Source organism: Symphalangus syndactylus, chromosome X (genome assembly GCF_028878055.3).
Source record: "Symphalangus syndactylus isolate Jambi chromosome X, NHGRI_mSymSyn1-v2.1_pri, whole genome shotgun sequence".
Taxonomy (NCBI): Eukaryota; Metazoa; Chordata; class Mammalia; order Primates; family Hylobatidae; genus Symphalangus; species Symphalangus syndactylus.
The window spans coordinates 143,432,043-143,457,119 of record NC_072447.2 but is presented as its reverse complement, the minus strand read 5'-3'; the positions used below and the strand labels follow the sequence as shown (position 1 = coordinate 143,457,119).

Below are 25,077 nucleotides of genomic sequence, written 5' to 3'. Positions count from 1 at the left end.
ATCACTTGAGGCCAGGAGTTCAAGACCAGCCTGGGCAACATAGCGAGACTATCTCTACAAAAAAAAAAAAAAAAGTTTTTAAACAGTTGGGCATGGTGCCACAGGCCTGCAGTGAGCTGTGATCATGTCACAGCAGCCTGGGTGAAAGAGGGAAATCCTGTGTCTACAAAAAATAAATAAATAAAAATCATCCTAATCAAAACCCAAGCAAATAACTGTCCTGGTCTCTGACTGCTAGAAAATCAAGGAGTGTCTTGACACATTCAGTCCCTAAGTTCTGTTGTCTTCTAACAGTTAAAGCACAGAAAACTTTACTACATTAATAAGAAGATAATTCATTTAATCCAGGGCTGCATTTGTATAATCTTAAGAGCAGGTACTTCCCTAAACTGTGTGCCCTAGGTGCCCGGCTTATCCCAGCCCTGGTCTGGAAAATCACCCTCTTCTTCCTACAATCTTAGAGTTTTAGGGCTGGGTTGGAGATTACAAATCACCACCAGCCTGTGGTAATGGTGGTGATGACGATGATTGATGAAGATGATGATGATGAATGGCATTATTTGAGTGCTTACTCACTTCATATTTTGGCACATGCATCACCTCCCAAAGAGGCATTTCCTGAACATTCTATTTAATACATCAACTCCCATCACTCTCTAGGCCCATATCCTACTTTGTCTTCCTAGCACTTATTACTTCCAGACACTCACTAATTCTCTTTATTCATTTGTTTATGTTTATTGTTCCTGTCTTCCCCTAGAATGTAAGTGTGATGGGTATAAGAACTTTGTTTAGTCCACTGTTGTACCCTCAAGTTCTTGAAGAATATCTGGCCTATAGTAGACCTTCAATAAAAATGTGTCTATTAATAAATGACCTTGCTTACTTACGTCCATGTGACCCTTGAGCCGTGCTCTTATTCACCAAGATCTAACAAAAATCGACAGGCGCAATTCAAGGCTTCTGTACAAGCATTCTGCCCTGGAGGATTTCTTCTCAAGCATTAGGATCCCTTCATTTCCTTAATTTTAAAACAAGGAAACACTCAGGCTCTATTTTACGTCAGCATCCTGAGAAATAGTTCTGCTACATATGTTGTCCCCTTCCAAAGCTGCAGTTAAAGCTTCAGTTTTCTTTGACAACAGTTTTGGGACTCCCTCAAACTCCTTCTTGGTTGACCACAACATCACATATTGATACCTCTTTCCAAAAAGAAAACCAAGTGCGATAGTACATAAGATCAGACTCACCAAAATACTCGCATAGCTCTCAGTCTGGACAACTTCCAGGCTACTGATTAGCAACCACACATTGCTAATTCCTACCACTAAACTTCACCTTGGGAAGGTGGCAGTTTTCCTCTAGCTCCTGTAGAATTCTCTGTGAAAGCAGGCACCATCATATGCAATAGACAAGAGGAACCGTCTCACCCTTGCATACTGGTAAGATGACGCCCTTTATTATAGGAACCCAAGGGTAGGAAGAATCAAGGGTCTTGATTGCCAAGGAAAAGCACCTCCTTCCAGTTGCCAAGGAAATCAGATATGGCAATGTCATACTCTTTGGCAAAATGCTTTTAAGAACTCCATTCTGACATCCATTTGAACAAAGCAACAAAGAAGTTAATGCTCAAAAGCAAAAAGCAAACATAACAATTCATCCATATTCTTGATAAAAATATGACGAGAAGCCATCAAATGGAAGCATCCATTTTCAACAAGAAATACATGCTGAATACACGAGCATGAGAAGCATTTTTGTTTTGTTTTGTTTTGTTGAGACAGTGTCGCTTTGTCACCCAGGCTGGAGTGCAGTGACATGATCATGGCTCACTGCAGCCTCGACCTCCTGGGCTCAAGCAATCCTCCTACCTCAGCTTCGTGAGTAGCTGGGACTACATGTGCATGCCACCATGTCTAGCTAAATTTATTTTTTGTAGAGACAGGGTCTCACCATGTTGTATAGGCTGGTCTTGAACCCCTAGCCTCAAGCAATCCTCACATTTCAGTCTCCCAAAGTGCTAGGATTACAGATGTGGGCCACCACATCTGGCCCATAAGAAGCATTTTGGTAGCAACTTTTTTGTCATTGTTCTTCAGAAATGCATACTTTGAATAGTCATCCTAGTGGCTCTACTCCGTCCATCCTTTCTAAGCTGGCCATCTACCTCTGTTTAACTTTATTTAAAGCACCAAGGGAATGACACCTCTCAGGGACCTGTCCATGGTTATTATGTTATTTTGTTTAAATGAATTTACAGTTTTGTTAAAATATTCTTTGTTTTGTGAACAAGTCAATTATCCTTAACTATATTTTAAAAAGATTCTAAGTAATTTTATTAGCACAACCCTAAACAGGAAAATCGCAAACCAACCCCATTGAATGGCACTATTGTTTAGTTATTCAAGGAATTTATACAGTGATTTATAAAGATCAGATAGATAAGCACTTACTTTCAAAGGAAGTAAAGCCTTCCCAGCCTATAACTCTATTTTGATGTTTCTAGAACATATATCTACAGGCTTACTAAGACTCACTGCTATTATTACTGAATTTTTTTCTCATATTATTACTTTATGTGTATTGAAAGGTTTTATTTTGTAGCACACCATAAAAACATAATTTTTTTCTTGCAGGCTAGATAATTTCACCAAAATGGCAAAGAATTAATATTTCTAAAATGAAATTATGTCTAATGACACCAAACCAATTGGGTTAGCAAATTTCAAAAATTTTATTTTTAAAACACAAAGATGTACAACCCAAATTATGGTCTAAAGGGCATAGCAAAATTATCTAGAGATGGATTGAGCTCTGTGAACAATTAGAAACAATACTGAAAGCTGCTCATTTACGTCTCTCTGTCATCATCTCGTCTGGGTCTTTCAATGATGGACTGAGAAATATAGAAAAAAAAAACAAAGCAGGGTTTTCAATATGGTTTTTTTTTTGGAAACAATAAAAACATTAAACTTTATGTATATAAGTGTCTGTGTACCGAATGGTAGTCCTTTCATGAAAGTCCAGCTTGGGTTTTGTCTGAGTGGGGAAGTGGGGAGAGAGTCTGTGAATACCCCCAGAGTCATTTAAAATATATAGTATTAGCTAATTGATGACAGGACTAAAAACAATAGTAAGTAGGCAGCCTGGCTGTGAGCCAGGAACAAGGCTTTATGGTGAAAGCGAGTTTACATTAGAGGCCTGTTTTTCCCCTTTCCTTATATGAAATGAACAGCTGTAATTGAAAAGCAAGGAGCTCTATGGTTTATAGAAATAGGTGTTGTGAAGAGCCTTGGCCGTCTAATTTTCTTCCTATTGCAGGGCAGGCTTCCATTGTCTGTTTTTTAGAGCTAATTTCTTTTCTGATCAAAAGGCCCACGTCGTTGAAAAGGTAGTAATGACTATTCATTTGGCTGAAGCCTCCATTCTCCAGACTGCAAGCTTTATTTAGAAATGGCTATTTCTTTCTAAAAGGAAAAGCTCATTTATGTCCTCTATAATGTCAATTAAAGTAGAATATATTTTAATTATTTATCCTGAGGAGAAACCTTTTAGGAACTTAATTTAGTATGCCTATGTTATGCAGACACTACAATATGTGAATGTGGAATGATATCTAGACACATGGGTTTTATTTTATTTTACCACTAATGAATAGTTTATTTGCAACTAATTAACAAGTTAAATCGGCACAATTAGTGTCGGATTTCTTTAATAATATAACTCATAAAGGGATAGCCATTGGAACTAGAAAATAAGGTTGGTTGTTGGCTTTGTAAAGAAACCATTCCACAAAAGGGGCAGTTTTTTCCCATTAGAAAGGGTTATTGGGACGTTCTTCCCGTTGCTTTTTCAAATGAAAGCTGGTCTGTGCTGCGGGAGGAAATATGTTCAGAAACAAGGGGAGATGGTGTTAATTACACAAACATCACATTAGCAAAGCCCCGACGTCCTAACTCGGCGATGCTTTTCGGAGAAATGGAATTGGGATGACGGCGGCCTAGACGCCAAAACGCCAGCACGGCCAGACCTCTCGACGGATCTCGTTTTGTCGCGCCGTCTGGCCGCCAGCCCGCGGGGAAACGGGTCTGCCTGAGGATAGGCATCCTCCATACCTGGCAAGCAGCAAGAGGCACGCTAGCTGTTCCTGGGCCTCGTCTCCACTCTCTGTCGCGAGCAGCGGCCCCAGCGTCTCCCTTTTAGGCCACTCAGACGGCAACGCCGGGACGCTGGACCGCCAGGGCTCCAGGAACGCGGGCGCTTCCCCGTCCGCCTCTCCGCTAGCTGGACTCTGCGCCGCCGTGCGAAAGCGCGCGCACACGGGGGAATGAGCGTGGCCCCTGCAGGTCGGGGCGTAGCGACCCCGCTCACGCCAGGTCCTTGTCCAAGACGTTGCGCTTCTCGCGAGGCCCTATTTCTCCATAGATCAACTAGGGGGATGGGGTAGCATCAGGCTAAAATTTCTTTCTCTCCGAATCCGGAGTCCTCTTGAGACTTTCCCAAGCCATTGCCACTATCTGATACGGAATGGGAAAGTGCAGGGTCTCCGTCCCGTACTTGGTGCACAACTCAGCACATAGCAGGTAGATGACAAAGGTTAGTGAAATGAAAAAAAAAAAAAAAAAAAAAAAATGAGGGCGTTGAAGAGATGAAAAGAGAACGTAGAAATTCTGCGAACCAAATTCCACGGCTTTCCATTCTCTTAAAAGAAAATGATAAATAAAAAGAAAAACAAAGAAATAAATAAAAGAGGGGAAAAGGAACTGCTGAGTGCTGCCTTCGAATTTAAAATTTTCTCCAGGATGCTCTACCCAACCCCCTGCCATCCTGCGCCCCCTGTGGTTGGGGCGATAGCTTTGCTTGGTTACACTGGAAGTGCCTCGAGGTCCACTGATTTTCCAGGCACCCTTTCCCGAGAAGCGCTGCCTTGCCTGGTGGACCCGAATGGAATTGTGGAGACATGGAAAAGCTCAAACAGCATTGCATACCGATAACGATTTTAAGATTGCTTTATTGGCCCCGGCTTCCTGCAGGTCACCTCGCCTCTGTACAGGTGAGCGCTGTGCCTCTGCAGTCACAAAAGGAAGTGGAAAGGGTAACAGGCCCAGTGGGAGGGCAGGCCTAGCCGTAGGGGGCCGAGTTCCCCGAGTTGCTCCGCAGGGGTGGGGGTTTGGCAGTCTGCGGAGCTGAGCGCGTGAGGAGAGTTGTGGGGATGGGCAAAGACGGGTGTAGGAGGGGGGTGAGAGGCAAAGAGGCTGACAGCGATGGCTCAGCAAAGCCCGCTGGAAATGGGACCCCAGTGCGTGGGCAGAGCCTTCCTTCCTCCGGGAAAATGGCAACTTTCGGGTGGTGAGGTCAGCGAGTAAAAGCAGAAGGCAAAGGTTGTCAAATTCCTTGGAGTTGCTACGCACATAGGGAAAAGAGAGCTGGTGATTAACACCTGAATACTCTGTGGGTGGAAGGAAACTGAGCTCCAACGTGTGGGCCGAGGGGACTCCCAGTGTATTTTCCAAGTACAGCTCAGCTAACCAAGTGAATTGAATGCGGAAACTTTTTTAAAAGTATCTCTGCACCCTCCCAAGAAAGAGCAACACCAAACTACGATAGAATACAGTTGTACAGCCCGCAGGAGACTTTATGGTACCTCGAGGACCTTGTTTTCCCACACCTCGCGGCTCCTAGCAACCTTTCTTTAGAGACCATCGACTAAGTTATTACAATCTACACCCACCAGCCTAGGGTCTTCAGCTGCTTCTGTGACCTGTAAGAAAGAGTACTTCCGCTGGAGACGGTGCTACGCGTTGGCGGAGTGGGGGTGGGTTCCTACTGAATGCTCCAGGAACTGGAAGGTGCTGTCTCTACCACCCCGTTGAAATGATGGTGACCTTTCTGACCTTTTTTTTTTTCTTTTCCAAGAGATGGTTCTACAATAGACCTAAGCCTATGATTTTTTGATCAAGGCTCTCGATCAGCGGCCTAAATACACAATCTTGACTAGAAGCCAGAGTAAACAGACAAGGGGTGTTCTCAAGGGAAAAAATAGAAATGACTGCTTTAAGAAACGCAAACTGTTGAGGGTTTGGTTTTGGTTTTGTTTGTCTGTTGAAAAATCAAAGCGTCTCCGAGAGTCCCCAGGATAAGTTGTTCTCACTTCCTAAAAGCCAGACCCCGAGCTGGGCTTGGCTACACTTGAGAAACCTGAAAGGCGAACGCTACGCCACAGCCGGAGGGCAACCTTTGCTGACCCTATTGTCAGGCCTCAGCGGGCCCAGGCGAGCCCAAATACCGCCCACCCTACCCCACTCTCTGACTCTCCGTCCCCCATGAGGCACAGACACACATCCGCCCCAAACCACCCAGCACACAGAGGACACCTCTTCTTCTTCTCTTTCTTTCTTCCTTTTTTTTTTTTTTTTTTTGAGACGGAGTCTCTCGCTCTTGTCGCCCAGGCTGGAGTGCAGTGGCGCAATCTCGGCTCACTACAACCTCCGTCTCCCGGGTTCAAGGGATTCTCCCGCCTCAGCCTCTGAGTAGCTGGGATTACAGGCGCACGCCACCAAGCCAGGCTAATTTTTGTACTTTTAGTAGAGACGGGGTTTCGCCATGTAGGCCAGTCTGGTCTCGAGCTCCTGACCTCAGGTAATCCACCCGCCTCGGCCTCCCAAAGTGCTGGGATTACAGGCGTGAGCCACCGCGCCCGGCCGAGGGCACCTCTTCTAATAAGTTGGGTCCTAATCATGCCAGGGACCTTGAAAAATGTCCCCTATGAGCAGTTACTGAAGAGGAATCAATGCAGATGCCTCCGCGCGAGTCATGGGACAGCTCCTTTCCTGCTCTTTCTTCTACCAGCAGCTCTAAAGCACAATTGCTGAGTGTTCTTTGCAGATATAAGGCACTTGGGACACCTGATGTCGGCCAAGCCTAGAAATAGGAAGAAGGCAGAGCAGGGGTGCCCTATGTACCCAAAGCCTACTGGGTCAGTCACGCTAGAGTCTTGGTCCCGGAGTTTTGCTATAACCCGCCCTCTAAGGACAGGCATCACATCTGCTCCGCCGCAAATCCGCTTGGTCTCTTTCAAAGGTTGGGGCGACCTCCAAGCCCCGGAGGGCGAAGCGACAAGAGGCTACGCTGGGTGAAGTTTCCAACTGAAGCCAACAAACGGCGCTATTGTCGCGCCCTGGGTTCTGGGAGCCCCAGGGCTGGCTCCAGTCGGAGGGAGCGGGAGCTCTCTAGGGAGGGCGGGGGAATGGGGAGGGGGTCTTGGTCGGGTTCCCAGCGCCAGATCCGGAGCTCTGTGAACCGCCCAAGGGCACTTGGAGGCTGGAGAGGGCGAGAGAGCTGCTGAGCGCGCTCTCTTCTCCTGAAGAGGTTGAAGGATCGGTCCTGGTTCCCACTGCGTTCCTCTGCTTTCCTTGCTGGGTGCAGGGTGCGCGTCGGAGACACTGGAGTTGGGGCTCCGCCAGCTGCCTTGCCTTCCCGCAGCCCCAGCCGGAACCGAGGCCTCCTGCGCTGTGGTACCTGTCGCGACACCTCTCTCGACCCTCAGCGAAGGTTGCGCCGCTGGGCTGGTGTCTAAGCCTGCGCTGCAGGTGGGCTGAGAACTGATTTATTTCCAGCCTTCCCCCATCTCCCCACGCCCGCAATGGTAACCTTGCTTGTCTATTGAAATTATAGTTTGTATTTAGAAAGTGTCCTCGCAAGAGTTTCCAAGGAAATCTGGCGTGGCTCTTACTTGAGAATGTGCAGATCACCCCAGAACCACCAGATACGGAGATTTTATGTATCTACCCCCCGAGAGGGAGCTGGCCTCAGCGAGAAGCTGGGAGAATTGGGAGAGTGTGCCTGGTCCTGGCAAAAGACTGCTGTAAATCTGGCAGGAGGATGTAGGGCAGAAATGAGCTCACCTAAGCCTCGGGCTAAGTGTGATCAAATGTCAGACAGCTGGGAGCAGTGACTAGTTTCCCCTGGTAATCTGCTGCGGGGAGGGTGTCGGCCCAGCACCGTATCCCCTGCCTTGGGAAATATGCAGCCCAGGCGCTGTCACTGCAACGTTTACTTGGGTCCTAAAACTTGGAAAGAAACCTGACATCTGTCAAGCTACTGGACGCCAGGCCGCGCGTCGGTTGGGTAGTTTCCTAAAACGCGCCTCACTTAGCAACAGCCTCTGGGGCCCAGAAAAGCCCAGAGAGGGCATGCGGGAAAGACGGCAGGAGGGCAGAGATATTGCACATTGGCTTCTGTAGGAGAGGATGGATTTGCCTAAGAAAGTTTTACCTTGTCGGCCACTTCGCCAAGAAAACAGGTGCAGGTAGGGATTGGCTAATCATTATGTTTTCTGAGACGTACTTTTCAGCCCACGTTCGCTAAGCGCGCGGGCTCGCGCGCGCGCACACACACACTATATCCACACACAGAAACCTTCCAGAGAGTTTACTTAAATTTAAAACCCTAAATCCATATACCCATCCAGTTGACTGCAGCCCTTGGCTGCAGAATACTCAGATCAAGTGGAACACAAACTTAAGGGGCAAGTTTCCAGACCCCAAACTTCCGGGAGATGATGCCGGCTGGGAGCCGGGATTCTTTCGCCAGCAGTCCGCCCGGCCGAGAGGGGGCTGGCCTGCTCTGAGCCTCCACTCCCCCCGACCCCACTAACAAGCCGAAGAGGCGTACTTTTTAATTCGTGGAGAGAAAGGGGGAAGAGCCCAGCGTGCAGAAGTCCCGGGATCGCCTGGTCTTGCATTAACGCCAAGAAGCTAGAAACCTGGGATTCCCCACCCCCACTCCCCACCCACTTAAGATTATACTTTCCGTTTAGTTCCCCACCTTTCCACGGGGCTAGAGATGATGGGGGAGCGAGACCCCACACCGTATGGACACCTTATTTTAGTTTCTGCCAAATCTGCCGGGATGGCTTCTCATTCCCACTCGCTACCTCTGGCTGCTCCGAGAGTTTCAAACGCTGTGCCACTAGCTTCAGCTGGCAGTGGCGATTATCGGGGTTTCCTCTCCCCGCAGCCAGAGTTCCCGCGCCGCTAGTCTTCGGCAGATAACCCAACAAGCAAGTGAATGTCCCTCTCCGAATCTCAGGAAGTCTCTAAGACAATAAAAGAGATGGACGGAATCCGTTAGCAGAGCCTGCTCCCGGGGGAGGCGGCGCGGCTGCGCGCCCAGAGTAGCGCTCAGCGGTCCCGGCAGGTGCGGGGGCAGTGGAGGGGGCCCGGCGGTTCGCCCGGAGGACGGCCTCGGCTCCGCTCCGGCCAACGTTCCCCCCTCCAAGAAACTTTTCTTTCACTCTGAGAGGCTCCGTGTTGCCATGAAAACGGATTTTCCAAGGGGCCCGACCCTCCCCCTCAGGGGCATCGGACTGGAAAAACCGAAATGGCCAGAGAGCAGAGACAAAAAGGGGCCGCTAAGCGGGGGCCAGGATCGAGAGAGCGGAGGCCAGTTCACCCCCTACGTCCCACACATACTCTCCTCACCACCTTGTGCGAGCGCCTCCGCCAGGCTCAGGAGACGGGCGACTGACTGCTTGCCCGCCCTCCCGCAAACCCCCAAGAGCCTCACAGCCGAATGCACCCCGCAGTCCTGAAGCCTGTCTCTCATGCCCGGGCCCCTGACCCACGCTGCGTCCTGGACGCACTGGCCCTCCTAGAGAAAGATCTGGACAACCAGCGGCCAATTCCAGGGAGAGCTTCTTGGAGACGCAGCCAGGAGCACTTCCAATGAGCCTGGAGTCCCTAAGCCGGCCGGGGTAGCGCTGGCAGCAGAAGCGGCCAGAAAACCTCCGTGCAGACAACGGGAAGCTTTGCGGGCTGGCCGGGGGATGGGGCGCCGGTCGGCCTTGACAGGGTTGCAAAGTTGTTTTCTAAATTCCGAAGGCGCCCCTCTGCCCCCTCCCCCCAATCTGCTCGCGTGTCCCCTCCCCCCTCCCCCCCCCGTCACCTCCTCAGGTTTCGTTCTTTCAAACTTTTTCAAACCCTAATTGTTGGCCTCTGAGTGGGCCTCGTGGACTCCCGCCTCCTAAGTAACTCTTACCACGTCACTAGGCCAAAGAGGGGCGTGGGGTGAACGAAAGGGCTCCCCGAACTTTTTTTTTTCCAGCCAGGCCGAACGGGGGCTCGGTAATGATTGGCCAGGGCGCATCCCTACGAACCTGTCAATCACGGGTTCTCCGGGTTGCGAGGGGCGGGCCAAGCCCCAACCCCGGGGGATCCGAGCAGGTATATAAGGGGCCCGGCTAGAGCCCAGCCAGACTGTGAATGCGACCTGTTCGAGACAACGCATCAGGTGCGAGAAGCCCGCGGGTTCCTGCTGACTTGGCGCGGAGCATTTTGATAAGCCTACCCTTCCCGCCGGACTCGCTGGCCCACAGGCCCCCAAGCTCCGCTCCGACGGAGTCCCAGGGCCTTTTCACCGTGGCCGCTCCAGCCCCGGGAGCATCTTCTCCTCCCGCCACGCTGGCGCACCTTCTTCCCGCCCCGGCAATGTACAGCCTTCTGGAGACTGAACTCAAGAACCCCGTAGGGACACCCACACAAGCGGCGGGCACCGGAGGCCCCGCAGCCCCGGGAGGCGCAGGCAAGAGTAGTGCGAACGCAGCCGGCGGCGCGAACGCGGGCGGCGGCAGCAGCGGTGGTGCGAGCGGCGGTGGCGGGGGCACAGACCAGGACCGTGTGAAACGGCCCATGAACGCCTTCATGGTATGGTCCCGCGGGCAGCGGCGCAAAATGGCCCTGGAGAACCCCAAGATGCACAATTCTGAGATCAGCAAGCGCTTGGGCGCCGACTGGAAACTGCTGACCGACGCCGAAAAGCGACCATTCATCGACGAGGCCAAGCGACTTCGCGCAGTACACATGAAGGAGTATCCGGACTACAAGTACCGACCGCGCCGCAAGACCAAGACGCTGCTCAAGAAAGATAAGTACTCCCTGCCCAGCGGCCTGCTGCCCCCCGGTGCCGCCGCCGCCGCTGCCGCTGCTGCGGCCGCAGCCGCTGCCGCCAGCAGTCCGGTGGGCGTGGGCCAGCGCCTGGACACGTACACGCACGTGAACGGCTGGGCCAACGGCGCGTACTCGCTGGTACAGGAGCAGCTGGGCTACGCGCAGCCCCCGAGCATGAGCAGCCCGCCGCCGCCGCCCGCGCTGCCGCCGATGCACCGCTACGACATGGCCGGCCTGCAGTACAGCCCCATGATGCCGCCCGGCGCTCAGAGCTACATGAACGTCGCTGCCGCGGCCGCCGCCGCCTCGGGCTACGGGGGCATGGCGCCCTCAGCCACAGCCGCCGCGGCGGCCGCCGCCTACGGGCAGCAGCCCGCCACCGCCGCGGCCGCAGCTGCGGCCGCAGCCGCCATGAGCCTGGGCCCCATGGGCTCGGTAGTGAAGTCCGAGCCCAGCTCGCCGCCGCCCGCCATCGCATCGCACTCTCAGCGCGCGTGCCTCGGCGACCTGCGCGACATGATCAGCATGTACCTGCCACCCGGCGGGGACGCGGCCGACGCCGCCTCTCCGCTGCCCGGCGGTCGCCTGCACGGCGTGCACCAGCACTACCAGGGCGCCGGGACTGCAGTCAACGGAACGGTGCCGCTGACACACATCTGAGCACCGGCCTGCGCTCGTCCACCCTTGTTGCCCACCCCCACTCCCACCCCCGCCCCGCACCCCCAAGTTGGGACGCCTTGTTTAGCTTTGCTTGCCTGGGACTGTTGCCTTGTACCGATGATGGGGAGGACTGAAAGTTTTGCTGTAGCTGTCGGGTTTTGTACAAAAGCAAAAATAAGTCAGGAGCAGCGAAAATGGGACTTCTAGAGAGCTCTCTTGCCCCACGCCGCTGCTCCTTCTTTCACCTTTGTAGGCTGGGAATCGCTGTGTTATTTGCAAAGAAAAAACAGCCCCCACTCCTCCACCTGAGTTCCAGGGTTATTCTGTTACATTTGAAAATGTTGTCTTGTTAGTTTGCAGTTAGCCAAGGAGTGAATGGGAGAAACATAGTATCGGGTGAGGCTAGCTGGAGAACTGCAACGCCTACGCCCCCAGTCCTGTCGCGTCTGTTTTCCTCGTGGTTTTTTGGGGCGCTGACCGCTCCAAGCGGCGCGGCAGCTAAAGCCAATGTTAGTTTATAGCCAGGTGTGCGTGTGTCTCCCGCCTCGCCGCCCCTGGCCGCGGGACAGCTTCTGTCCAGTCATGTTGAGTTGGTGATTTCTGCCGTGATCTGTTTGATATTTCGTCGCGCTAATGTGTTCAGATTTCGTTTGGGTAGTGGGGAGGGGCTACTTTGTTTCAGGTTTTTCAAGCTTTTACTCTTAATTCCTAAATGAGAGATCAATAAATTTTATAACCAACATGATGGAGTCCTGATAATTTTGCGGCCCTGAAACTTTTTTGCAGGTTGGGGAGGGACCAACACTCGGTTTTACAACTGAGATCCCATCCTAGGGGCGGGGTGGGACCTGGGGGGAGGCAAGCATAATCTGAAGTGGTTTCCTTTTAACTACTGGTGATCCACCATACACCAGCTTCCAATATTCTCAACTGAAACTCGGAGTAGAAAGCGGCTTGTCTTCTAGGAGCGTCTCCCGAGAGCGGGCACACAGTAGCTAAGGCGCAGAGCCCGCGGCCGCGCACTTGTTGATCACAGTGAGCGTCTGCTGAAAGTGTCTGCTGCCGCAGCCACGCGAGGCGGGGCTGGAAAGGCGCGGCCGCTGAAACCGACCATAAACGGGGCACTTTTACCTTTGTGCACTGGGGCGGGAAGACATTTGAGCCTAGCTGAAATATTTACAAAACGAAAACCCTTCGGAAATCTCGATGATCCTATTAAAAATAAGTGGTTACAGGGATCCCCAGCAGGAAACAAATACATTTCAACCCTGGTAGCTGAACCGCCGGAGTCAACATTCAGCGCTGGAAGATTTGGTATTAAAAAGTACTCCTTAGATTTTCAAAGATCTCCGAAACTCCTCCTAGGCGTTTTGTTTTTAACGTGTCAACTCAGTCCACCTATTTGTTTTCCAGGGAAGACTCCTTTTCATCCAGAGACTCGAGCCCGCTTTCTACTCCATCCCCCTCCCCACTTTCCTCCAGTCCCTGACCCTTGGCCGTTCCACTGTGCCCCTCGAAGGGCCTTTAGTTTCGCGCCCAGCCACACGGCCCCAGTGTATCTGTTTGGGGCCTAGGAAGAAAACAAATAGAACCAGTGTTTTTTTACCCCCTCCTCAGCTGTTTGAGGTGATTTCCTTAATCCCTTTAATCCTGTTACCTCGCTATCCCAGAATAACTAAACTCAGCCTTTCCAATAAGCTTGGCCTGGTGCACTGTTTTTATCCTCATCCACTACTGACCACAGATTTCTTTGCTTGAGGTCCGCTGGGACCCTAGGCGACAGAGTCTCCGGTAAATTGGTCCGAATTCCACATTTCCAGCCGGCTTCCTTTGTGTGGGCCAGTCATTCACCTGCGGGCCGGGGAGGGCCTGGTAGGGGGGTGGGGAGGGGGCTTTCTGAGGCTTCGGGGGTCGTGCCCGCTTTTTACACATCACTGCGGATCCTGGAGACTAAACCCACTCCGCCTCTCCAAGAAAGGTCGGGTGTCCCTGGGAAGGCAGCACCAGCCCCCTAAGACATTTCCACTGCCACCCCTCAGCCCCCGCATTCCATGTCCCACTGTGCAGCATGGGGTGGGAGGGGGCCGGCGTTGATGTACAGACCCATACGCTTTGCCCTCCACCCAGTCCTCCTCCTGGTCCTGCCGCGCGTCCAGGCTCGGGTTCGGGTTCAGCCTCAGCCTTGGTACCACTCCCCCTTCTCCCAATCCCAGGGCCACAGACCTCGCGCCCCTCCCGGCTGGTTGGTGCTTCAATCCTTGCTGCTGTGATTGGAGCAAACCCGCAAGCTGCCTGGTCAGTGAGCTTCATCTGCCCTGGCCCCTCAACCCGGGTGCTCCAAAAACCCAGGGGCGAGAGGAAACTCTTTTGTCCTATCTATCCTCCCATCATATTTTTCACCGTGTTTGGCCTTCAATAAAATACCTGTCCGTAGGTTACTCTGGGTTTCCAATTGCTAGCAATTGTGGACTCAAATTTGGTCTGAAATGACTCCAGGAAAGGGAGGGTAAAAACAAGCAATTCGCCCCCACTGTGGGAGGCGGTGCCAACAGGGGAATAAACTCTGACACTGCCTCTTTCGAAGAGTCCATTGTGCTGCTGCCTTCTTAGAAGTGCCAGGGTCACCCTTTCAGTGTGTCTCACATACCGCTCACTCTCTCTAAACATCCATGGCTTTGTGCTTCACTTTGTCTGATTTCCAAATTGCCTTTAAGAGAAAAGATGTCATCAATCAGCACATTAGGAGGATTTAAATACAGATGAAAAATGATTTTTTTTCTTTCCTTCAGCAATAGGGAAGAGAACTGAACTGAACTAGAATGAAACTTTCATCTTCTAGGCCAGAGTTTTCAAACTGGGGCCCCTCCCCCACTCCTCCCCACTCACGTCTATCAGGGCAACTGTACCTTAATCTATTTTATAGATTGGGGTTCTGATAAGGTTTAATTTGTAATAAGCGTTCTGCTGCTTAAACAGCAACAATAATGAAATCTGGTCAAACTCCAATTCCTCCTCCCTCCTCTTCCTTGTTTTACATAGGAGGAAACTGGCCCCCAAAAGGGGAAATGACCGTGCTCAAGGTTGCCTAGCTGGTTCTACCGCGGCGCAGTGGAACCACACTCCCAGGCCTGGGAGAGTACTCTCTCCTCTGCCGGCCACAAAACCAAGAGATAAACCAGTGAAATCACAGCCCCAGCTGCCCCTCAAAGCCATAATCCAGCGGGGCCTCTAGAGAAAGGCAATTCCTGACACAGAGACACCTACTAGCCACCTCTTGGTGAATGAAATGATGTGGGAAGCATCAAGTCCTTACCGAGGGAAAATGACTAGTCCATTTTTTAGCTTCTATGATAGGTGCAGAGCTACTTTTTGATGGGAATTACCCTAGGTAGAGTTTTGCTTTCCTGTCTTCTGACTATACAACTTCCTTCATTAATCCCCCTTCTAGAAATCTAGGAGTGGGTGAGGGTGGGGGCTGAAGAAGCGCATCCAAAATGCAGCCAAAGATTTATAACAAAGATATTCATCACAGCCCTTCTTATGCAAAAAAGTTCCAAACAGACCAAAGGTCCAACAAATGGAGAAAGGTTAAGTAAAATGTTTTAAAAAGTCTGCTTTGCAGACATGAAAATCGTTTACAGAGAAATTTTTAATGACACAGGGAAAAGCTTAAAGCACAAAGCGTAAACAGCGAGATACACAGAACTATATTCAGTGTATATGACCTTGACTATTTAAAAATAAGTATATTTGACTGGAGAAACATGCAAAAATGCAGGGTAGTGTTATGAATACTGGTTAGTCATCCTTCTTGTACTTTCCAATTTTCTCTAATAGGATTGCATTCCTGTTATCACTAGAAACGGCAGGTTTAAAATATATTCTCTCCCTATCACAAATACAAAATTGTGTCTCCTTGTGAAAGAGAAAAGTTCAAGCCTTTCCTTCAGCTGTTTTGGGGTGAGGAGGGGGCAGGGAGCCCCAGGAGCAGTAATCCTCTAGCTTTTCTCCAGGTTGGGGCCTGCAGTTAACACAAGCAGGAGAAGCACACCAGGGCAACCCCCTGCCAATTCCCCTCCTCAGTAAGCAGGAGCAGGATCAGATTAGTGAGCGGCTCCGTCATTCTTCAGACCCACTCACTGGAGAAAAAGACCTCCTTGGGAGCCAAGCTGAACAGCCTGGGCTGCGGGGAGCTGGGGCCGCTGAGGAACCAGAAGGCGCTTAAATGCAGGGGCCCAATCAACCCTCACTGCCCTCTTGAGAAGGGGGCAGAGAGCAAGCCCAGGGATGTGTTCCCAGGTCAGGCAGAAGAGAGGTTAGGTGAGCACCAACCAGCTGAGTGGAATACATACAACATGCTGTGTCTCTCCTTTCCATCGTCACCATCCTCATCCACACCACCACTGTCATTTCTTGTTGGACCTCTGCCATGGCCTTCTTCTACCTGTTCTCACTGCTTCTACTCTGCCCGCTTCAACCCATTTTCCCTAAAACATTCACTCCACTTGCCCAACATAAATCCTTTCACTGTTACTTTTTAAAGAACTTTCTGGTGGCTTCCTATTGATTGCTCTTTTAAAAATATCCCAACTCTCAAAAGCATTGCCTGATCCAGCTCTTACCTACCTCTCTGGGTTCAACTCCTTGGACCTCTTAGTCTTCCTTTGCTCAACCTCAGCCAGGATTCCTTTTGAGAAATGTTTGTTGAATAAATAGATTATGGTTTGTGTTAGTTTCATATCTCAACACATTTTAAAGTCTAGTAATTGTCTTAAAGATTATTATGCACTGTACATATTTCATTTTTTGCATCTGTAGGATTTCCCCCAAATCCACACATCAAGCACAGATTTCCTAACAATTACATCTATTGACAAAAAGACACGGTTTCTTTCTTGCCTCAGGGCTTTTGAACTTGCTATTTCCTCTGCCTAGAATGTTCTTTTCCAAGCTTGCTTCTCAAATAGTCCAGTGTCCTTCTGAACATCCCAGTTCAAGCATCACTTTTTTTTTTTTTTTTTCGTAGAGATGGGGCCTCACTATGTTGTCCAGAGTGGTCTTGAACTCCTGGGCTCAAGCAATCCTCCTGCCTCAGCTTCCCAAAGTGCTGAAATTACAGGTGTGAGCCACCATACTCAGCCACTTTTTCTTTTCTTATTTTTGGAGAGACAGAGTCTTGCTATGTGGCCCAGGCTGGTCTCCAACTCTTGGCCTCAAGCAATCCTCCAACCTCAGCCTTCCAAAGTTCTGGGATTACAGGCATGAGGCACGATGCCTGGCCCTAGCACCACTTCTTTTAGAAAGGTTTTCATGGTGCCCTTCTTCAGAATAGGACGGATCTCCTTCTTATAAGCTGTTATAGCTCTGGGTGCCTTTCCAAGCACTGATTCCAGTGATCATTTTAATTTATTTGTATGATTCTGCCTCTTGTCTGCTTTCTAGTCTGTAAGCTCCATGAAGGCAAAGACCGTGTCTACTCTTCACCAATACTCAGCACAATGCCTATTTTGTAGGAGGCTCTCAGAATATTCATGAGTGTTTATTGCATGTTTAGGAATGGGTGCCCTGGGGACTTGAAGACAATAGGATCAGTGAAAATCAAGATTGAATTTATAATGTTTTGTCTCCATCTCTTACCAGCTGTGGGCTCTTGAGGACATCACTTACTCTGAGACTCAATTTGTTGAAATGTCAAGTGGGGACATTTGTGTCCAGTTTGTTGTCAAGGATTCAATAAAAAATGGTGCTTTGAGAGCTAAGCACAGTGCCTGGCACACATTGTGCAGTATGTGTTAGTTATTATTATCTTTGTAAATTTTTTTTAAAAAAACTTTTTTTAGGGACAGGATCTCGCTGTGTTGCCAGCCTAGAGTGCAGTGACTATTCACAGGTTCCATCATAGTACACTGCAGCTTCAGACTCCTGGGCTCAAGCAATCCTCCTGCCTCAGCCTCCTGAGTAGCTGGGACCACAGGCACATGCTACCACATTTGGCTTATGTAAGCTATTATGATCACTTTCTCAATAGCCTCTGTTGACCTTTCAGAAAAGAGGGAGTATTCTCTGGTCAGAATGTGTACTTCCCACTATGAGTGATGCTTCTCATTGCTGAGGCTAGTTCTTGGCACAGAAGAAGGCACAATCAGTCTTCACCATTAATAATGAAAAGAAAGCCATATGACACCAAAAGCATAAACAGACACACAAAAATAAATCCATTGAACTTCATAAAAATTAAAAATGTTTTGCTTCAAAGAACACCATTGAGAAAGTGAAAAGACAACCTGCAGAATTGAAAAAAATATGTGCAAATCATATATCTGATCAGGGGTTTATGTCTAGACTATATAAAAACTCTTGAAACTAAATAATACAAAAACAACCTAATTAAAAATGGGCAGAGGACTTGAGTAGACACTTTTTCCCAAGGAAAATGTACAAATGGACAATAAGCCCATGGAAAGATGCTAAACATCATTAGTCATCAGGGAAATGCATATCAAAACCACAATGAGATACCACTCACAAATAACATGGTTATTATAATAACAATTTAAAAGTAGACAATAACAAGTGTTGCCAAAGATGTGGGAAAATTGGAATCTTTATTCAGTGCTAGTGAGAGTGCAAAACTCTTTGAAACAAGTCCCGCAGTATCTTAAAAGGTTCAGCATTGATTTACCATATGACCCAGCAATTTCACTCTAGGGAATAACCAAGAAAAATGAAAACATATTTTCGCGCAAAAATCTGTAAACTAATGTTAGTAACAGCACTATTGATAATAGCCCAAAAGTAGAAACAACCTAAATGTCGATTACATGATTAATAGGTAAATAAAATTCGATATATCCATACAATGAATAGTATTCTGCAATGAAAGGAAATCGAGTACTAGTATATACAGGGGCTAGGATCCACACACATATTTCTTTGTTCTGTCAGCTGAGAGGACCTGGAAGCAGAGACATCCCAGTTACAATGAGTACACCTAGTGCCCAGATCTTAGTTTCTAATATCATTCTTCAATAAAAGGAACCAGGGATCTTTGGGAAAATGACTGATTCTAGGACTGAGGCCAGAAGTATACAAAATAAGCCTGTTGCGTCTTGCAGTGATGGAAAGTAAGGGAAGGAAAAAGAGACAGACAGAGAGAGAGAGAGAAATAGGGATAGGGAGAGAGAAGACAGATAAACTACAATGATGCTCTGTGTCAAAGGAACACAGTAGCCAACTAAAATAGCTCCCAGTGACCAAATTGGAACAATTTGAGCAACAAAATGAATAAAGCAGTATCGGATTATAACCTAAAGTATTAAAAAACGCATGTATCCACGCTGATATAAATAAATAAGTAAATGAATAAATAAGAGGAGAGGAAGAGACAAATCTGTGCAGAAGAAGTCAAAATAATTTATGTAGATACTCTGGACTCAGGGTAGTGGAGCACAACTCCCTATGCCTTAAGTGTGGGCTGCTCATAGTGAGTATCTTCCAAAACTGTATGGAAAACAGGCAAAAAGGATAACTGCAGTGGAGAAACCTGACAAACCCTATCAAATCCAGATTATCAAGGTCAACATCAACAGTCATAAATCATGTTGATAGCATGTAGCCTTGATATGACGTGATGAGAATGGCACTTTACCTCTGCAGTCTTCCTCCCCAAAACAATAATCCCAGGTGAATCATAAGAAAAGTGTCAGACAAATTCTAATTGAGGGACCTTCTACAAAACACCTGACCAGCAATCCTCAAAACTGTCAAGGTCATCAAAAAACAACAAAAGGCTAAGAAACAGCCACGAGTAGCCTAAGGAGACATGACTACTATTGTAATGTAAATTATTATGGTATTCTGATAGGATTCTGGAAAAGAAAAAGGACTTTAGGGAAAACCTGAGGAAATCTGAATAAAGTATGGCGTTTATATAGTAATAACATATCAGTATTGGTTCATTAATTATAACAAATGTACCACACTAACATAAGACGTTAATTATAAGGGAAATGGGATATGGCATTGTATGGGAACTCTCTGTACAATCTTCCCAATTTTTCTGTAATCCAAAACTGTTCTGAAAAGTAAAGTTTATTCTTTATTTTTCTGAGACAGGATCTCCTTCTGTCACCCAGGGCGGAGTGCAGTGGCACGATCTCGGATCACTGTGACCTCCACCTCCCAGGTTCGAACAATTCTTCTGTCTCAGCCTGCCCGGTAGCTGGGACTATAGGCATGCGCCACCACACCCAGCTGATTTTTGTATTTTTAGTGGATACGGGTTTTCGCCATGTTGGCCAGGCTGGTCTCAAATTCCTGGCCTCAAGTGATCTGCCCACCTCGCTCTCCCAAAGTGCTGGGATTACAGGTGTGAGCCATCATGACCATGGCCAATCAAGTTGTTTTTCTGAAAAATAAATGATGAACATCGATGAACCTTGAAAACATTAACAAGTGAAAGAAGCCAACTGTAAAAGATTATATATTGTATGATTCCATTTGTATAAATATCCAGAAAAGGCACATCTATAGAAACAGAAATTAGATTAGCGTTTGTCTGTGGCTGGAGGGGTTGGGAGGAAATAGAGAGTTACTGCTAATGTGTACAGGGTTTCTTTTTTGCATGGTGAAAATGTTCTAAAATTGATTGGGACGATGGTTGCACCACTTTGAATATTCTAAAACCCATTGAATTTTAAATTTTACATGGATGAATTTTATGGTATTAAGTTACATATCAATAAAGTGGCTATTTGAACTTAAAAAAACACCTGGGGCTCTGGTGGCTGATACTAGGAGAGGTGTTTGAGAGAAAGCTGTCCAGTGCTAGGGGCTATTGTACTAACCAGCTGCTACCTCAAATCCAAATGCATTCTGCTAACCTAGTCTGTTAGAACAGGAGAAGTCCTCAGAAATAATCTAATCCAGCACTCTCATTTTACATACAGGGAAACTGAGGCCCAGAGAGACACAGGCATAACAAGGTCGCATAGCTTGTTAATGCCAGAGTCAATGAACTAGAGCTTGGGTATTCTCCCTCCCTGTTCAATGATTTTTACAACTACCCTCAACTTGCCTTTAATAAGGCTGAATGTGTTCTTTCCATCTCCACCAGAAATACCACCTTCTCAGTTTGAGGGTATATAGAAAAGGACAAAACATTCCCAAAAGAAAAACAAAGTAATCTTTTTAGTTACTAAAAGTCTAGAATTTGTTCCTAAAAATCTAGAATTTCAAATTGGGTTCTTGTGGTAGCAACTCTCCTCAAAAATTTTAAAAGTGAGAACTTTTGTATTAAATAAAATTTTCATTGACAAAAGGGTCCTATTTAAAGAAGTAGTTAAGAGCCTGTTTCTTTTTAAAGTATGTATTCTCTATGAAAATGTCAATCAAACATAACTGAAGTTTAAATTACCATGTTTATTTTACTCTTACATTTTATTAACTAATGATAAATATGCTATTATATGTGGATCTTGACAATCCCCGATGAGCAAAAATAAAAAATGTATAATACTTATTAAACAGTATTCAAAACATTTAATGAACTTCAATTTTTATCTAAACATGAAACCTTCAAGGACTTTTGAAATATGTTAGAAAGCTTTGCTAATGCTCATGATTTATTTACTCTATAAACACTTTTGAGGCAACCTATGTGTCGGGAAGTGTGCAACGATCTGGGAACAAAAGGAAGTCATATGGCTCACATGTAGGTTTGGAGAGAGAAGGTCAACAGGTCTCATTCTTGAGACAAAATGAAATGGGAACCATTCCATGGTAGAGCCAGGGTTCGTGAGAGAGTCAAAGAAGGGGATTCCTGGAGAAGAGAATATTTAAGCTGAGCCTTACAGTATACATAGAAATTTCATAGGAAAAGAAGGGGTGGTGGGCATTCTGGGCTGATAGAACAGCATGCAAAAAACACACTCATCTATCTTGGAGTCAGGGAACTTTATGTGGTTAAAGAGCATGGCTTTGGAGGGAGTGGATGGAGTGATGTCATGGGAAATGAGGCTGGAGAGGTAAAAAACGTCATATTCGTGGGCCTTGAATGTCATGCTAAGGGGTTGTGACTTGATTCTGTACTCAGTGGAAACCATGAAATGATTTTGGTCAGTGCTTTATAAAGATCAACTGACTACGGTGTGAAGAACAAATTGGACAAGGAAGAGGCTAGAGGCAGAGAGAATAGCCAAGAGGCTGTTTGATTTTGGTTAAGGCAAGAAAGCAATCTCTGACTGAGTCCAGTAGCAATGAGCATGGGAAGTGGTAAGATCAAGAGGTAGGTAAGCAGGGTGAGTCTCTTCTTCATCCTGGTTGGGGGTCACTAGAGAGACAGGTAGCATGAACAGAGATAGAGAGCACAAGAAAAGGAGTTTAAGTTCTTAAACTTTTTTTTTTTTTTTTTTTTTTGAGACGGAGTCTCGCTCTGTCGCCCAGGCTGGAGGGCAGTGGCGCAATCTCGGCTCACTGCAACCTCTGCCTCCCGGGTTCAAGCAATTCTGCCTCAGCCTCCCGAGTAGCTGGGATTACAGGTGCCCGCCACCACACCCAGCTAATTTTTGTATTTTTAGTAGAGATGGGGTTTCACCATGTTGGCCAGGCTGTTCTCGAACCCCTGACCTCGTGATCTGCCTGCCTCGGCCTCCCAAAGTGCTGGGATTACAGGCATGAGCCACCATGCCTGGCCAGTTCTTAAACTTTTAAAGTGAAAAGAATAGATTTTGATATGTGACTTTAGTTTGGTACTATATGTTTCCATGTATAATCACATTAATATCTACATCACTTTTGTTCAAATGAACCATTGCCCCATTAAATATAATGTGGTTTTGTAGGTTAATAAAAACATATTCCATCTACTAGCATTGCTCAATTGAAAATGATTCTATTTGTTGCTTTATTAATTGCACAATTGAAATAACATTATTTGCAAGTAGATAGTTTCAAACATTCAGAATTAGTCTGTGCATTCTTTTCTGAGAAGACCTCTAAGGTGCTTTCTAACTTTAAGATTCTTCTATGAGACTCTGTGCAGGAACAGGATATCTGTAATGTCAAAAGCCCCAAGCAGCTCAGCAAAATTGGAATGGTAACAAACTTCTGTGCTCACACCCTGGGTAGGATAGTGTTGTCAACACTTCCAGCACAGCTGATAGAGCTGTCTTTCAGTCTGTCTGCAGGCTCTGTTTACATTCTGCAGGTTAGCTAGAAACACACTCACCACCATCAGCCCCTGATAAAGATCTCTGGGTCAACTTGACATCTTCTCGACTCTTCATGTACTGTGTTTCTTCTAACAAGCTCTCCTGCTATGTCACATTATATAATTTCTTTGGGAAAAATAAATTAGGCTGAGTATGTAAACAACATATGAACTGTAGAGATGTTGCCAATAATTACAAGCAGCAGAAATCAACAGCAGATTTACGCAGCACACTTAAAAAGGGAACTTGTCCAATTTGGAGAGGGTTCAGGTTAATCTGAAAGGTGAAGAGAGTCACTCATATTTGGAGTCTTTAGTGAGGTAAAATGAAAACCCAAAAATGGCTGCAAAGACAAGGACATTTTTTTTTTTAGGATGCGAAGTAGTTGCTTAGGAGAAGATATACATAGATAGTACACACAAAAACACATACACACAATAACACTGGTTTGATGAAATGTTGAGGATCTCCAGGGCTTCAGTGTTGCACTTCCTAAGCCACCTCTACATTAATACTCCCAAATGTCCAGTCCATATGATTCTCCTAAACCTCTGCCCTTTGAATCCTGCTGCCTCCTAAGTATATTTACAGGGGTGTCCCACAGGCCCTCAAACTTTGGCCAGCAAACTAGTATATCATATTCCTCCCCAAAGCAACACCTCCTACTTTATTTTCCATCTTAATTAAATAGTGTCGATGTCTGCCTAGATATCTGTTTCCTTCTCACACTCCAACCCAGCTTGTTCACATTTTCAGAATTCATCCGCTTTTCATTGCCACTGCCTTATTGGGGCTTGTATTACTTATCTATTGCTGTGTAAGAAATGATCTCAAATGTTGGCAGTATAAAACAACAGATACCCTACTTGTTAATTCCAGTTTCTGTGGCTCAGGAATTTTGGTGTGGCCCACCTGGTTCAGGATCTCTTACAAGGTTCCGCTGGGGTAGGATCCATTTCCAAGGTAACTGATGTGGCTGTTGGCCTGCCCCAGAAGATCTACTTCCCAGTTCACTTAAGTGGCTGGTGGGCAGGCCTCTGGTTCTAGCCAGGTTTTGGCCAGGGACATAAGCCATTTGCCATCTGAACCTCTCCATAGGGCCGCTCATGACATGGCAGCTGATTTTGGAAGTCATAGCCTTTCTGTAACCTAATCTCAGAAGAGTCATCCATCACCTTTACTGTATTCTGTTTATAGGAGTGAGACATCAGGTCCAGGCCACACTCAAGGGGAGGGGAATAAACAAGGGGCCTGAATGTCAGCAGGCAGAGATCATTGGAAACCAACTTAAAGTCTTTCAACTAGAAGGTCCTTGTCTTTGGCTGGAATGTAACGCAGGCACTAGCATCCCACTGGCCTCCAGGGCTCCAGGGTCACCTTGCTCCAGGTCATCTTTCATATTGAAACCAGAGCAGTTTTCCTATGAAAACAATCTGATTATGTGATGGTGCTGCTAAAAACCAACTCTGTTGGCAACCTGTGCTACCCACAGGACAAAATACAAGCTCCTTGGCAAGCCATCCAAGGCCCTCCGTGATCTGTTCCTGACTTCTTAGCTCCTTGGTCTTGTTTCATATCAACACAATCTTCCTCTACAGCAATACCAAATTTCCCATGATTCCCAGGTTCCCTGAAACAAACCAGGTTCTTCTAGGTCCTTCCACAATTTCAGAGGCAGTGAAGAGTGTATGCTCCTCTGGCTGCCTGGTCTTGTTTTCTGCCTCTCATCCTTTGAGGCACAGCTTCAGTGGCACCTCCTTTCAGATTCTTACCCTGACTATCCCTGTCTGTGCCTCCCAAACTCTTTGTATGCAGTTCCATTTGAGGAACTTACACAGTGCCTGGCATACATGATGAGACGCTGTTGATGCCACTTTGTCATTTTCTTGAATAAAACCAAATAGAGCTAGAGCTGTACAAAAGAGAAAAAGGCATAGATTATTGAAGTTCAAATGAGGTAGGACTTGGAGGGCTTGAGAGAAGAAACGAACGCATTTGTCTGAGGTTACACTGCTATTCAGTGACTGAGTTGGAACAACTAACAAGCTTAGCCAGACCTCCTTCCATCAACTCAAGTGCTCTTGCTACTCCTACAAAAGTAACTTCACTGCCTTTAGGCTCCCTGTTGCCCCCTAAAATCTATGATTTGCCAAAGGTAGGAAAAACAGAAGTTTAAAAATAAGCCTGCAGGTGATGCTTCTCCATTCCTGTTAGAATCAACATGAGCCCTATTATTATCTCCATCTTGTGTGAACATAGAC

General features: G+C 47.2%; 1 protein-coding gene and 1 long non-coding RNA gene across 2 annotated transcripts; one reads left to right on the top strand and one right to left on the bottom strand.

Moving 5' to 3' along the window:
* The first annotated feature begins 10,186 nt into the window (after positions 1 to 10,186).
* On the top strand, positions 10,187 to 12,346 carry SOX3 (SRY-box transcription factor 3). The gene has a single exon (XM_055267678.2). It carries the CDS (start codon positions 10,263 to 10,265, stop codon positions 11,604 to 11,606), a length of 1,344 nt encoding a protein of 447 aa, XP_055123653.1. The 5' UTR covers positions 10,187 to 10,262; the 3' UTR covers positions 11,607 to 12,346.
* A 1,845-nt stretch (positions 12,347 to 14,191) lies between these two features.
* LOC129475550 (uncharacterized) lies at positions 14,192 to 23,741 on the bottom strand. Its single transcript, XR_008654822.1, has 3 exons — positions 23,683 to 23,741; positions 16,233 to 16,293; positions 14,192 to 14,313 (listed from the first exon to the last, which is right to left on the bottom strand). It is a non-coding gene; the product is annotated as an uncharacterized lncRNA (long non-coding RNA).
* Between the last annotated feature and the right edge of the window lie 1,336 nt (positions 23,742 to 25,077).